Raw genomic sequence first — 16398 nt, 5'->3', positions numbered from 1 at the left:
AAGATATGGGGGTTGGTTGGAGAAAGAAAAGGGAGAATAAAACCCTAGGGGAGAAATATGAGTTTTGAAAACTTAAATGGGGGTAATTATTATATTTTTAAACTAAGAGGAAAAAATACAACAAAGTTTTAGTTTTTTTAAATATTTTTAGTTAAATAATATTTTTATCTTTAACCATAATTAAAAATTTTAATAAAATAGTAGATATTTAATTTTTTAAAACTTTACTAATAAAAGTTTAAAAATATATTAAATTTTGGATGAGAATAAGTCTTTTGACGTATTATTTTGTAATAAAATTAAATGTTAACAAGTGAGTTATGAATAAAAAATTGATTTTTTTTAAATTTATAAAATAAAAATTTATCATTTTATTAACGATTTTTAAACAAATTAAATAAAATTAGATAAATACAATTTGGATATCCGATTAAATTTTAAATAATATATTATTATATAATTAAATAATAATTAATTTAATGATGATAAATTATTTAATTGAATATTTAAAATTAAATACATATAATATTGCTTAAATGAAAAATAGAAAATATATATTCAATAAAGTTATATATATATATATATATATATATATATATATATATATATATATATATATATATATATATATATACACACACTTTAAATATATATAAGATAAATATATAAATAATATATTATTATATAATTAAATATATAAAATCTAATTAAATATATATTATTTATACATTTATTTTATATATCCATTGTGTATTTGTAAAATTGTTCTTTCATGTGTGTGTGTTTAAATCGGGGCTTGAGCCCAATTCATTGGGCCTACCTGCCTTGGACAAACACAAAAACCAGATAAAGGATAATGCAAAACAAAAATCTGCGCACGTGGCAGCAAATAGACTAGTAGCCTAGCCATGCAGGCCTGTTGCTCTTCTGATTTCTGCCGACGTGGCATCACCCAACCAATGGGGTGCTAATAATTCACAAAATAATCCTTTGCGCATCTATCAACTTCTGCCTCAGCAGCATCGCAATTGCTCCATCTCCATGGCCTGTTCTTTCTCTCCGCCACTGCCATCTTTACTCTCTAAACTCAAAATCTCAAAAGCTTCTGTTTCAAAACCCTTAAGCATTCCATGTGAGAAACGTCAAAGAAAGTCATTGAGAATAGTGAAAGCTGTTTCCATCTCCAACCCAGAATTGAGAACCGGCCCTGATGATCTGGTTCAATCTATTCTTTCCAAGGTTCGATATCTATCAGAAAAAAAAAAAATATATATATATATATATATATATTTTTTTTACTTTTTTGTTGAAGTTCATTTGATTGGGTCTTGATACTTCACTTCCCTGAGGGAAAATCCGAGTTTTAATTTTGAATCAGGTGACACAAACAGATAGAGGAGTTTCACTGACCAAAGAAGGACACGAGGAGGTTGCAGAGGTAGCTCAGGAATTGCAGAAATATTGTGTTGACGAACCAGTTAAAAGCCCTCTTATCTTTGGAGGTAATTTTCAGCTTCATGTATTTATTTATTTCTGAATTGTAGAAGGCAGTGTATGTGAGTTTGACATTGCACTTAGATTGCTTGTGAAGATTTTGTTTCAAGCTTGCTTCACCTCCTAGGCACTTTACCCTAGAAAAAAAATGCATTGCATGCCCACAAAATTTAAGCCATGGAAAAAATATGATGAACAACTATTAGGAGAAAGAGGAAAAAAAAAAAAGAGAAAAGCAATTTTATATAGAGAAGCATCCTACCGATTCATAAAAATATTGAATGGCAATTGAGGAAGCCGTCGTTCTTTAATTAACTAAAGAACAATAGTCCCCGTTGCGGAGTAGGCGTGGATTTGTGTCAAATTAAGTTTGACTTAATTTGAGAGAAGTTATGTTTGAGTTTTGCTTAAGTTTGGTTATAGAATTAAACTAAACTCAGTTTGATATTGTAATGAAATCAAAATAATGTTATTTTGATGCATATTAGTTAAAACAATATCGTTTAACCGATTCAAATCAAGTTCTTTTAGGTTCGTAGGACACCCCAAAGCTTGAGCTCAAATATACTAAACTCCTTAAATTCAATCTTGTGCTTGAGCTCAATTGAACAAAGCTGGCAATCACAAGTACAAACTATAAGACTTAGATTTTACATAGAAGAGTATGGTATGAGTTTATGATGTAAGATTTATATGGTTTTGGGTTTTACTATCTCAAAAGTTAGTTTTTACAATCCCAAATGTAAAGTATATGAAACTAGGATCTTACTTGAGGAAGGAAAATATAGGTTTTTGGTATACCACAGGTGCGCTTGAAAACAGCAATAATTTTGAAATGATTCTTCTTTACTTGAAATTACAGTTCATTTCATTTCATTTGGATGATTCTTGGGTGTTAATAGATGAAATGATTTTTCCAGAGTGGGATGTAATGTACTGTTCAAACCCAACATCTCCTGGAGGTGGCTACAGAAGTGCAGTGGGCCGCCTTTTCTTCAAAGCGAAGGAAATGGTTCAGGTTGTTGAAGCTCCTGACACTGTCAAAAACAGTGTCTCCTTCACTGCTTTGGGTTTCCTTGACGGAGAAGTCTCTTTAAAAGGTAGAGTACAGCCTGCAAATCATGTTTTTTTGAATGTTGGAACATATTACTCATTGCCCTTTTGCAACTTTCACTGATGTGTCTTCCTCTTTTGTACATTGACAGGAAAACTTTACGCCTTGGATGACAAATGGATTCAAGTAATATTCGAACTGCCAGAACTCAAAGTTGGAGGATTGGAGTTCCGGTACGGTGGCGAGAGTGAGGTTAAGCTGCAGATCACGTATATAGACGAGAAAATCAGGCTGGGATTAGGATCCAGAGGCTCTTTATTTGTATTCCAAAGACGCAAATAGACTCCGAGAGAAACTGTAGAGACGTCATTTTGGTTCTGTGGCTTGTGCATTGGCGATAGTTTCTTCCTAAATGCTTCTTTGCAAATTGCAGTAGCAAGCAGAGTGATATTTGCAAGAGTTTGTTTTCTTCATTTTGATGGCCCTGAACCATGGCTCTATCATGCATATGAATTAGAACAAAATATGTTGAAAACATAGTCAGACAGTAAATTGGCTGAAATGGCTGGTGCTATGGGTTGTTAATTCTTATGGATCAGAAGCAACACTAATGCCCAGTGCCCGTTAAAATTAGAGATGACAAGAGGTAGGGGCAGATCGAATACTTTAATCTCTATTTTCATTTTCGTAGGAGAATCCTTTTACCGTCACTGCCCATTCCCAATATGGAGATGATGTGAAATCTTTGTCCCCTTCTCAGGGGAAAATTTTTCTCCCTTTTCTTACCCTATACTTGTTGGAAAATTCTTCAAAGTTTTTTCTTTCAATCATTGTTAAAAAGATAATGAAATATATATTATGAGTTATGACATAAATATATAATTTATCTTTATCAAAAATTTCTCTTCTCGTTTGGAGAGAGACAAATTGAAGACTTGATTTCGTAGAGAGAATTAAAATAGTAAGCTCCATGACAATAATATAAGCCAAGTTATAATATAATGCTACATGAAGTTACACAAGCAAATCCTTTATTAAAGTTTAAAATTCGGGCAATAATATTTATGCGTTAATAAAATGAGTATTGACAATCATCATCTATTTGGGTGAAACTTATATCAAGGGAAAGTTGCAGAGAAGAAGAGAGAGAATTTGTGCATGAAAGATTGGGAAATTGAAATTTTTAACACTTTTTTATTCCGTGTATACAAAAATGTCACTTATCCTAAAGCTTTAACAAATATACCACAACAGTACTCACCTTTCCCAAAATACCCCTCTTTGATCTTTCATACACAAATTCTCTCTCTTCTTCTCTGCAACTTTTTTCTCTCTTCTTCCTCTTCTTTCAAAGTGATAAAGGAATACTCTCTCTTTTTCCTCATCTTCATAAACAAAAACAGGAAGGAAAAAACTGAAAAAAAATTAGCATTTAAGGATTTGAACTGAAAAAAAAAATTTACGTTTAACTGAAAAAAAACGAAAAAAAAAAACTTAAAACTGAGAACAGTGGGGGTTGGTGTTGACGCGCCAAGGGTTGGCGTACGCCAACCCTTATTGCCCTTTTATATATATATATATATATATATATATATATATATATATATATATATATATATATATATATATATATATTATAATATAATACTGTAGCTTTTTTATTGATATGGGTCCCATCTCTTTAAAAAAGATATAATGCAAAGATTGACATGCGTACTCTTTTATAAAATAAAATAAAATAAATGGTTGGCACCCTTTTATTAATATATTATAATATTATATATTACGATATATATATTATATTAATATATTATATTATTATATATAATATATAATATTATAATATTATATATCATAATATATAAAATATATTATATATATAATATTAATATTATATATTATAATATTAAAATTTAAAAAAAAAAAAAAAAGGCAGTAAGGGTTGGCGTGACGCCAACCCTTGGTATATTTTTTTGAAGGGTTGGCGTCAAAAGGGTTGGCGTCCTTTTTAAATTTTTTTTAATAATATATAATATAATAATATATTATATAATAATATAATAATATAATAATATATATTATATTATAATAATATAATAATATATTATATATATTAATATATAAAATATATTATAATATAATATATAATATTAATATAATAATATAATATATAATATATTATAATTTATATAATTAAATTATAATATTATTATAATATTATATATTATAATATTATATATTATAATATTATATATAATATTACCAAGGGTTGGCGACGCCAACTCTTGGTTATTATATATATATATATATATTATATATAATATATATATAATTATATATTATAATTATATATATAATATATATATAATATATAATATATATTATAATAATATAAAAAAGTGGGTTGGCTGGCACCAAATTTTAATTAAATTTTTTTTTGTTTAGAAGGCAACCCTTTTTATTTTTTTAATTAAATTTTTTTTGTTTAAAAAATATGAATGCCCACCCTTATTAATTTTTTTAATTAAATTCAAATTTTTAAGTAACTCTTCCATAAGAAAATGATACTCTTTCAAAAATATATAATTTTTAGTATCATTTTCTTCTTTTTTTATTGCATTAATTTAAATTTGGATCAAATTTCAAATTAATCTAATCAAATCAAATTAATTTAAATTTAAATTAAATTAAAATTTAATTCTAAAAATTAAAAAGGGTAGGTGTTCATATTTTTTAAACAAAAAAATTTTAATTAAAAAAAAGGGTTGCCTTCTAAAAAAAAATTTAATTAAAAAAAAGAGGATTGGCGTTGAGAATAAAAATAATTAATTAAAAAAAACAAGGTCAACGCCAACACTCTTTTTTTATATTATTATAATATATATATATATTATAATATTATAATATAATATTAATATATTATAATATTATATTATATTATATATTATAATATGTATTAATATATATTATAATATTATATATAATATATAATTTTAATATTTTAATTATATATATTATATAATATATATATTAATATATATAATATATATTTTATATATATATTAATATATAATATATATATATAATATAATATATATAATTATGTATTATATTATATATAATATTATAATATAAAATATTATAATAATATTATAATTTAATTATATAAATTATAATATATTATATTATTATTATATTATTATATATATTATATTATAATATTATAATATATATTATATATTATATATTATTATATTATAATATATAATATATTATTATATTATTATAATATAATATATTTTATATAATATTATATTATTATATTATAATATAATATATTATTATATTATTAAAAAAAATTAAAAAAGGGTTGGCGTTTTCAAAAAAATATACCAACGCCAACCCTGACTGCCTTTTTTTTTTTTAATTTTAATATTATAATATATAATATTAATATTGTATATATAATATATTTTATATATTATGATATATAATATTATAATATAATATAATATATATAATAATATAATATATTAATATAATATATATATTGTAATATATAATATTATAATATATTAATAAAAAGGTGCCAACCATTTATTTTATTTTATTTCATAAAAGAGTACACATGTAAATCTTTGCATTATATCTATTTTAAAAAGATGGGACGCATATCAATAAAAAAGCTACAGTATTATATTATAATATATATATATATATATATATATATATATATATATATATATATATATATATATATATATATATATATATATATATATATATATATATATATATAAAAGGGCAATAAGGGTTGGTGTACGCCAACCCTTGGCGTTAACGCCAAGGGTTGGCGTCAACGCCAACCCCCACTGTTCCCAGTTTTAAGTTTTTTTTTTTTTACGTTTTTTTTCAGTTAAACGTAAATTTTTTTTTTTTCAGTTCAAATCCTTAAATGCTAATTTTTTTTTCAGTTTTTTCTTCCTGTTTTTGTTTATGAAGATGAGGAAAAAGAAAGAGTATTCTTTTATCACTTTGAAAGAAGAGGAAGAAGAGAGAAAAAAGTTGCAGAGAAGAAGAGAGAGAATTTGTGCATGAAAGATCAAAGAGGGGTATTTTGGGAAAGATGAGTACTGTTGTGGTATATTTGTTAAAGCTTTAGGATAGGTGGCATTTTTGTATACACGGAATAAAAAAATGGTAAAAATTTTAATATCCCCCCAATCTTTATCCCATTTACAAGTGGATTGATCTGAACAGAATCCCAATTAAAATTTCTGTAGCACAGGTTGTGTCTTATCGGATTAACACGGGTTGACTCGAAAATGCTAGATCTTAGTCATAGCTCCGGATATTCTATTTGCTTCACTTCTGCTAAAAATTATCTTAAACTGAACAAAGTTTAGAAAGAAATGTATAGTTTAACAGAAGAAATTATATGTAAGAAGGTGAGAGTCCATTGAGCCAATTCTTGTGGTCTATGTTTGAACAAATCTCCCGTGGAACCAGCAATAGGCCAGGAAAGTGCCACGTCATAAACAATGTCTTCAAGTCCACGTGTCAACTTCCCAACTGCTCAAATCTTGTCTTTGCAAAATCCGAAGACATGACGACCATGGCAAGCCTACGTAATTCACTCTCCTCTCTCTCCCTGAAAGAACTTACAAGCCCTTCAAAACACAGGCCAATACAATTCTTATTTTGCTCCCAAATCATGACTTCCACTTCAAGAAATGCGGACCCAGATCAGTTTAGTCTGCACAAAATGGTTCACCAGGTTCCTGGGCCGGTCTCCAATGAAACGAACCGCTTTGTCGATGAAACCTTTGGAAAGTACTCTTCAAAGAATGCGAAAAGGAATGGTAAAGGGATTGCCATCGTTTGGTTTAGAAATGATTTGAGAGTTTTGGACAATGAAGCTTTGAACAAGGCTTGGGTTACTTCAGAAATGGTGTTGCCTGTTTACTGTGTTGATCCTCGTCTTTTCAAGACTACCTACAATTTTGGTTTCCCAAAAACAGGAGGTATCATTATCAGATTGTATATTCAATGACATGTGAGATGTGACGGATTGTTTTATTTGAAGAAATTTATGTTTACGTTTATGTGTTTTCATCATTGAGGGCCCAATTTTTGATGGAATGCTTGGCTGACTTGAAAAAGAATTTGTTGAATCGTGGACTGAATTTGCTCATTCAACATGGGAAATCCGAGGAAATCATCCCTTCTCTAGCTGAATCTTTTGGAGCTCACACAGTTGAGTAAATGTTTCTGCATTTTTGTGATTAATGATCAAATGAATGTTTTAATTATCATGTCGTGATTTAACAGTTTGAATGTGGGTATGGTTAGTAACCCCATGTTGGTTAGGAATTAAGTTGGGTGTAGATAAACAAGTGTGAGACAAAACCTCATTGAGTTAGTTTTTAGGGTGGGAGAGACGCAATAACACTTTGTCGAGACCCACCAACAAATCGTGTCAGAGCCTCAGATTAGACAATCCCATCCAGGTTAGGAGAGGTTTCGGCTTCTTTACTCCTTGCAGGGCAAAAACAGGAGGTTTTGTCTTATTACTTGGGTCTTGAGTTTGTTATGAGTGAGTCTTGGTATATAAGTGTGGGCAAAACCTCACAGATACGTTCAATTCTGTCTAGTCAGGTATATGCACAGAAGGAAACATGCAGCGAGGAGCTAGATGTAGAAAGATTGGTCCGAAAAGGTTTGCAACAAGTGGTGTTATCGGTTAAGTCTAAAGATGGTTCCAGGATCTACCCTGAACTACAATTGATTTGGGGTATTACATTGTACCATCTAGATGACATTCCATTCACTCCCAGCACTATTCCAGATGTGTACACTCAGTTTCGGAAGGCAAGTTTTGCAGTTTCTTATGATTTCATCTTGTTCAAGGATAGAAAAGAGTTAGTTGCTTGATTTCTATTTTGTGGACGATTTGATGAAACCAATACTTGCAGTCTATTGAAGCTAAGTGTACAGTTCGAGGCTGCACCAGAATTCCAACATTTCTAGGACCACCCCCCAGCGTTGGTGACTGGGGGTGTGTTCCTTCAATTAAGCAGCTTGGACTTCAACCACAGAAGGCAAGTTTATATGTGATGTAGTTCGTGAATCTATTTACATAAAGAATTATGGCCTTCCAATAATAAAAACTTAGTTAATGGACTCAGGTTACCAGAGGAATGAAGTTCATTGGGGGTGAAAGTGCTGCAGTTGGCAGAGTACATGAGTATTTCTGGAAGAAGGTAAGAATGAACTTTCATCATGTTTCCGTTTATGCATGCGCGTGCCCACGCAGCTCCAATATTGACTCCAACACACATTTACAGGATCTCCTAAGGGTATATAAAGAGACCAGAAATGGGATGTTAGGACCTGATTACTCTACGAAATTTTCTCCATGGCTTGCTTCGGGAAGCCTTTCTCCTCGTTACATTTATGAAGAGGTTGACGAATTTGATCGATATCATTATTGCTGTTTATTTTACATGGAGAACAATGAGACTAATGTTGAGCATTTAATCCATGTCATTTCTTCAGATAAAGAGATATGAAAGGGAAAGGCATGCCAATGATTCCACTTACTGGTATGCATCTCTCTGTCACAAAATTACTCAAAAACATTAATTTATATGTAAAAGAATGCTCAACATTATCTTCTTTTTCCTTTTTTTTGACTTTCTTATTAAGTCCTTTATAGATATTAGCAGTTTTGTCAAACCCATGGAGCAAATGAAGAAATTTAGAATTACAGAATTTACCAATCATAACCATGCTGTAAATTAGTTAAACCCTTTACTCCATCTCTGAATCTGAATTTATGCATTCAGGGTTTTGTTTGAACTGATATGGAGGGACTACTTCAGGTTTATCTCAGTCAAATATGGAAATTCTCTTTTTCATATAGGTAAACAGCATAACAAGGTTTATAACTCTTTCAGTGCTGTTTCGAAAGTTCTTGTATTATTTTTCAATGATACTTCGTGCACTGACATAGATACAAACACATGTATAAATGCTGACATGTTATCATATGAGTAAGTGATGACGCATTCTCATTTGTATTGTATTTGTATTCAATGCATATAGTATTGCTTATTATTTTAATCATGATTTCAAAAGACTGTCAAAATGCATTCTCCCAGTTGTTCTTTTACATGTTTTGTGCACTATTTTGTGTAGGTGGCCCCAGAAAATTGGAGTATAAATGGAGTCAAGACCAGAAGTTATTTGAATCCTGGAGAGATGGCTGTACAGGGTATTTTGATTCCTCGTGATTCATCCAACTCCTCGTATATCTTATGATTGAAATTAAAGTTTCTGCAAATTTATAGGTACCCTCTCATCGACGCCAATATGAAGGAACTATCAGCTACTGGGTTCATGTCAAACAGAGGACGACAGGTCATAGAGAAGCTATAGCTTAATGTTTGCCTTCATATTTTGTTCCAGGAGATATGCAACGCTCTTTCAAGTCTTAAAACTATGCTATTTATTGCTATTTCTGCAATCTTTAAGTTTCCAGTTTGCCAATGTTTGTTCAGATAGTGTGTTCCTTTCTTGTGCGGGACATGGGCATCGACTGGCGTATGGGAGCTGAGTGGTTTGAGACAATGCTATTGGATTATGACCCATCTTCCAATTATGGAAATTGGACGTACGGAGCAGGTGACTCAACAATATTTCTTTGTTATGGCTGACAATTTTACAAAGAAATATCATTTATGAGATTCTGTAGCTAAACATTTCATTTTCTGTCATTTTGAAGGCGTCGGGAATGACCCAAGAGAAGACCGTTATTTCAGCATCCCCAAGCAAGTAAGAAGTTTTCACTGATCCTATCTTACACCAACTCAATAATATTTTATGCTCTAACAATGAGTATAAACTTGGATACCAGTCAGTTTCGGTTCTGATTCTCTATTGTTCAGCATTCAGCAAGATACCCAGACCTGTTCACCCCGTTTGTTTATATTGATTTTTCAGGCACAAACATATGACCCGGAGGGTGAGTATGTAGCATACTGGTTGCCAGAGCTACAAGCACTTCCAAAAGAGAAGAGGAACTTCCCTGGAAAATCATATATTGATCAGGTTGTTCCTCTCAAACATAGGAAAATGAATAGCCAAACAAGTCAAAACACACCCTTAACTGGGAGAAGAAACCATTTTAGGGTAAACCGGCAATAATAGGCAAACTGTTTATGCCTTTTTTTTCTCTTTTAGATATATAGAATAAGGCTTGTTTGAATGCTTCAATCGCCCTCGTGCGGTTTCAATTCTGAGAAATGATATAGTTTTACCTCATTTAACCACAATGCTAATACTAAAAATTACTAATCTTCGCATTTCAACATGAATCATGAGCAACAATAAGCAAATTCTTGAATTACAAATAACATAAGTATATTTAATACAAGTATTACATCCCAAATGAAAGGGCGAATGCCAAAGCTAGGCAGTGATATAATTTAAATTTTACAACATACAATAAGACAGCGACATTTTGAACTACAACAATAGCAGGAATTGCACCAGATGGCAATGTGATTTGCCGGAAACTAGAGATGTGCACTATAGATGCATAACAATATAGTTCTGGTATAAGTACCCAACAGTATACTTGTATATAGACGTGTGCTGTGCGTGTGGATAAACTGGACAAATAAATTTAGCATACTCATCATAGGAACTTTCTAAATTTTTTTTGTCATATGACCATTATGCATACTTACATGAATTCCGGGTATCAAAATTGACAAGTTCCATTCAATTTTTTTTCCTCCTAGCTGCAATGTCAGCTCTCAGCTACACAGATAAAAACACACATAACAGGGTGAAAAGCAAACTAATGCATCTTTTGAAATAGCTAAAACCACTGTACCAAAAAAGTTGTAACAACACAAAGAAGAGTTTGAGGTTTGTGCATATATTTATTTATGTATGCATGTAATTATTTTATGGTATGGACATCCATCTTCCTTTTTTTTCCTTATTGCGACAGTTCGCATGGACTTGGAAAATAAAACTGCCTACCAGGCTCACTATTAAAACACAATATATGCAGTTTAAAAGTCCAAAATAGAAATTTCCTATATGGATGAGGCTACTGTGACACAAATTTATTGATTCAACACAATCCAATAGTTTTGAGAGAGAAGGTAGAGGTGATTTTAATTGATGTCAACTCAAACAATTTCTAAACCATTAAATTAAGTTGAAAGAAAAATTATACATGCATACATACAAACATAACACACACACACACACACACATATAAATAGAAAGAGAGAGAGAGAGAGAGAGAGAGCAGTGGTATCTTCCATCAAATCTCCTGAACTATTCACCACAACTACCAGTTGCTACTCAGGGATCGTCATTTTTTACACTGTGCTAAATTACGAAACCCATAATACACTGGTAGTCCAGAGCCCAGAATAACCACAATAATTATTTCGTAGAAAGGAAAGCTTTTCCCAAACAAGGCATCTGCCAAGTGATTCAAGAAGAGATTTACTGCAATGATTCTACAAATATGCAATACAAATTTGAGTCTTAAATATCGGACATCATATTATGGGTTGACATGGAATAGACACTGGATCCAATTAATTTTGAATATAAACGAATAGCTGTGCCCCATGAACAATGTCAGACAATTATTAATCATAACCATGATTAGCTGGGATAAGAGTTTGTATATCTCATTAGATGCTACAAGTCAATAACCACTAGAATGGCATTCTTGCCAAAATAGAAAGATATGGAGTACATACCTGTTCTACAAATGCTAAATGACGTAAAACTTCATCTGTATCACACTCCTGGAGGACACAGAAAAGAAAAAATCAGAGTATTTCCACAGTTCATAAATAGACAGAGCACTATCAAATTGGTCAAACTGCAAAAGAAAAAGGGAAAATTTTCTTGTAGGGAGAGAATCAAACGGACATTCCTTAATGGTGTGGCAGGTCACCTTACTAGCCACATCAAGTGTTGCATAACTTATCAATGCATGAAACCAATCCAATAAAAAGAGAACGAAACCAACATTGCTTAATGGTGTGGCATATCATTCACTAGCCACATCAAGATGGTGCTCAAATTAACAATACATGACACAAATCCAATGTAGAGAGAGAGAATCAAGCAGAAATGATTTAATAGTGTCCTACACTAACGTGCAAATTGAATTTTCTCAGCAATGTGAGACAAGAGAAAAGAAAACCAAATTCACCTGAGGGGCAGCACAGTCAGAGTAGGTTGGGTCCCAAAGTACAGCGCAAGAACAATCCCAGTTATCAGTTTGAATTGCAGAAAATGGTGCCCTGAAACTCAAAGACCTGTCTTTCAAAACCCATTCACATCAAAAAAGAAACAGCAAATTATATGAAGCACAAACTCTACCCTATAAAAATAATTCTTAAACCCTTTTTCTAAAATCACTGACTCCAAAATTGAATCCAGAACCTAAAACAGAATAAGACAGAAAAACCAAAGACAAGCATTCTTACCAAGTTTCTATAATTTATATGAAGCACAAACTCTACCCTATAAAAAATAACTCTATAACCCTTTTCCTAAAATCACAAACTCCAAAATTGAATCCAGAACCTAATACAGACTTATAGAGAAAAACCAAAGACAATCATTCTTATCAAGTTTCTACCTGCGCCATTTCCCACATACGGTTCCTTCTGTACATTCTCTTGTATCATTATACAGAATTTCTTGACATTGAAGCCAATTACTGAACTTGGGAAACTTTGTCCTCACAACTGAAGGAACAATCTTGGTTGACTCCAGTTGCAATGGCTCACCAATGCTGTCAGCATCACTGCAGCACAAAAATAAAGACCCAATAAATGACTAGAAACGTGTTTTAAAAGCATGTGTTATGCAAATTTCTATTAAAATATGTGACCTTAAATATTTTGAGTAGAAAACAAGAACCAGACAGAGGAACAAAAGTAAGAATTCCAACAAAAATATCTCATGGTGTGGAAACTAATCTGTCAAGCAACCTCATTTTCATCTGAAGTACCTAGGAACTCAAAACTGAGTTATGAACTACGGCTGTATACATTTTGGCCAATAAATTCATTCGGCAACACATTTCTCAATTCCAGTTAGATTCATAAATTGTAAGATTCCATCACAATCTTCTGTGATTAGATAATAAATTCAAATACAGAACCAAAGACATAAGAGTTTTGGAGCATGACTAGAATTAACAAGACCCTAAAGCTAAAGCCATCAAATCGTATAACCACCTCACCAATCTACAAGCAGGGATCCGCCTACTATAAAAATAATGCACTTTTTTTAAGTCAATAATTTCAATTATCCACATTACATTATATTCCTTAATCCATCCTCAAAAGACAACAATATGTAATACAACATTGTTAGCTTAAAAATACTGAAATATATGATGAGTGGCATGTGAAAGTTACATTCTTGAATTATGGTACCTCAAATAGCTAGACCTTTCCCCACTTGCCCCTCAAACTACTGCTATGTGTGTATCTGCCATCTAGAAATGTCAATTAGCAAAAGAGAACAGGAAGCAAACTCACATTAAGCACCAATAAATGACATACCTGGAAATTGGATTAGGCCAGTCAGGAACGTCTGCTTGAAAAGCTTGGCCAATTCTAACACGAGACTTATATGGCTCAGGGTATTTCAACATTAAAGCTATTGGGCTCTTTTCAAATCTAGATATTCCATTTCTCCAATCACCAATGCCTGGGGATTTCAGTGAATTCTCCTGTGAAGTTGCATCATTAAATTTTGAACAACGAAAGCAAAACCAATTATCAATTGGCAGTATCTTTATTTTGGGATTGCAGCAAGATGCATGAAATGCCTCATCACAATTATCACAAAGTAACATATTTTGCGTATCATCTGAATTGCCACACAGCTTACAAGACTCAACACTCCTTTCTATACAAGTTCTCAAATCTTCTGCACAAGCACTACGTCTTACCAAACAAACTTCTCCAGCTGAATTTGAAAGATAACTTTTGAGAAAAGAAAAACACATCTCTCTTATCGAAAGGTCCTCATCTACCACCTCCATCTCTGGCTTCGTTGAAGGAATATTATCAGAACAAAGCTCTTTATTAGAACCTACGATTTGATATTTAGAATCAACACCAGAATTCAATGAGCATTTAACTTCTAAACAAGGATCATCACGAAGCCTTTGTGAATGATCAACACCACCAGAATCCGAAACGCACGCCTTTGTGATAACAGGAGGAATAAGAACACTACTTTGATGCTCAATCCAAGTTTCTAAAGGACCCTTCACCACTTCTCCTGTGTCTTGCTGACCCGGAAATACAATAACAGAATTTCTGTGAACCTTCCTTCGCTTGGACAAAAGATTTGGTCCGGATTTCACACACATATTGCAGGCACTCAATAATTCCGATCCATCCTTAGAAATTCCACCACATTCTGAACAATTCTGCCAAGCGTTAGCACGACTCGAAACAAACGAAACGGATGCTTCAACTGAACTTGAAGCAGAACTCTCTAACCACATGGTCAACTGCACTGAAAAAATTTTACACATCACGAACAAATCAATACCTATTAATCATTTACAGTATTTAAATATTAACAAAATATTTATAAAAAAAAAAATTAGATCATCTATCACTATAAATCAAAGCCCTAAAAATAAGAAAATCCAAATAATCTACCAAACAGAAACACTGATCGCACTTTACACGAAACACCACAGTATCATATACAAAAACAAGAAAAGAAATAAAAAATCCTCCATGCTTTTGAGTAATATAAATCAGGAAAAATAGAAAACAAAAAAACAATAATTCGATGAGAAAAATATTAAAAATCAAATTGAAAATCTAATCTGATCGAAGAAAACGAATACTGTAACTGAAACTTGTGATCGAGATTTACCTGGAAATCGGAGGACTTAAAAGAAAAATTCAAAAAAATAATAATTTCGTACTCAAATTTGTATGTTTGGATAATTTCGAATTATAAATAAATTTATATCCAATTAAAAAATACACGTTTTATTTACACTCGAATTTGTACGTACATAATTTTTTTCCTTTGAAAACATGGGGCCTGCGCACAAAACAAAAAAATTCTTTTTAAAAATAAATGGCACCTTGATTCGGCTTCTCTAATAGCGCCACGTCAGATAAGCATATAAGTGGGACATACACTTGAGAAGTACAGCAGCGCATTTTTGGATTTGTCCACCGCGTTAATTTTGAAAATTGGATGAGCGCTCCGGTGCGTGTTTGTCCCCCAAAACATGATTGAAGTGCAAAATTTTTTGTAAGATCAAGAAGAAAGTATAATACAATTATATGTATTTATAATAAATTTTAATTCAGACATCAATAAGTGTTTATTAAATTAAAAATAAAATTATATTTATATATTGTATCCTTATTAATACTTCTCTAAAATTTTTCCTAAATATTTTGAAAACTTACAAATTTCATTTGTACACAAAATGCGCAGGGCTGAAGTGTAGTGTAACATCAACTGTTCTGTTACTTCCTATTTATATCCACTTTGTTAAAACGTAAAGGCCAAACGACTTAGTTTCACCTAAATTTTGATATGTTTTTATAAATTAATTATTATTAAAAATAAAAATAAAATTATTATTTTATTAATAATATTAAAAAATATTAAATTTTTTATTTTTTCTCTTTAAATTTTTAAAACTAATAGTCTTACCTCTCTACTTAAAAATTTTTTAATTTTAAAAAGTCGTATTCTCCTTTTTCAAATCTAAGGTCTTTTTCTCATCTCTCTAATCACCATCA

At 31.0% G+C, this 16398-nt stretch overlaps 3 protein-coding genes across 9 annotated transcripts; 2 read left to right on the top strand and 1 right to left on the bottom strand.

Moving 5' to 3' along the window:
- The first annotated feature begins 990 nt into the window (after positions 1-990).
- LOC123193987 (probable plastid-lipid-associated protein 8, chloroplastic) lies at positions 991-3110 on the top strand. Its single transcript, XM_044607087.1, has 4 exons — positions 991-1239; positions 1379-1502; positions 2415-2594; positions 2700-3110. The coding sequence occupies exons 1-4, from the start codon at positions 1042-1044 to the stop codon at positions 2888-2890; spliced, it is 693 nt and encodes a 230-aa protein (XP_044463022.1). The 5' UTR covers positions 991-1041; the 3' UTR covers positions 2891-3110.
- Positions 3111-7122: 4012 nt separating this feature from the next.
- Positions 7123-10884, top strand: LOC123194689 (cryptochrome DASH, chloroplastic/mitochondrial). The gene is made up of 13 exons (XM_044608038.1): positions 7123-7572; positions 7665-7804; positions 8207-8419; positions 8524-8649; positions 8737-8811; positions 8896-9012; positions 9107-9153; positions 9397-9473; positions 9749-9824; positions 9901-9970; positions 10111-10234; positions 10335-10384; positions 10553-10884. The coding sequence occupies exons 1-13, from the start codon at positions 7155-7157 to the stop codon at positions 10754-10756; spliced, it is 1737 nt and encodes a 578-aa protein (XP_044463973.1). The 5' UTR covers positions 7123-7154; the 3' UTR covers positions 10757-10884.
- Positions 10345-15819, bottom strand: LOC123194690. 7 transcript variants are annotated; one of them, XM_044608041.1, is made up of 7 exons: positions 15726-15819; positions 14170-15136; positions 13236-13403; positions 12804-12909; positions 12343-12390; positions 11302-11374; positions 10345-10637 (listed from the first exon to the last, which is right to left on the bottom strand). In XM_044608041.1, exons 1-6 carry the CDS (start codon positions 15802-15804, stop codon positions 11336-11338), a joined length of 1407 nt encoding a protein of 468 aa, XP_044463976.1. In that variant the 5' UTR covers positions 15805-15819; the 3' UTR covers positions 10345-10637; positions 11302-11335. The 7 variants fall into 7 exon arrangements, with proteins under 7 accessions (XP_044463976.1, XP_044463975.1, XP_044463974.1 ...); XM_044608040.1 differs by lacking the exon at positions 10345-10637 and adding an exon at positions 10930-11223; XM_044608039.1 differs by lacking the exon at positions 10345-10637 and having other exon boundaries at positions 10930-11374.
- Positions 15820-16398: the final 579 nt, after the last annotated feature.

Source organism: Mangifera indica, chromosome 13 (genome assembly GCF_011075055.1).
Source record: "Mangifera indica cultivar Alphonso chromosome 13, CATAS_Mindica_2.1, whole genome shotgun sequence".
Taxonomy (NCBI): domain Eukaryota; kingdom Viridiplantae; phylum Streptophyta; class Magnoliopsida; order Sapindales; family Anacardiaceae; genus Mangifera; species Mangifera indica.
This window is presented reverse-complemented; position numbering and strand designations above follow the sequence as displayed.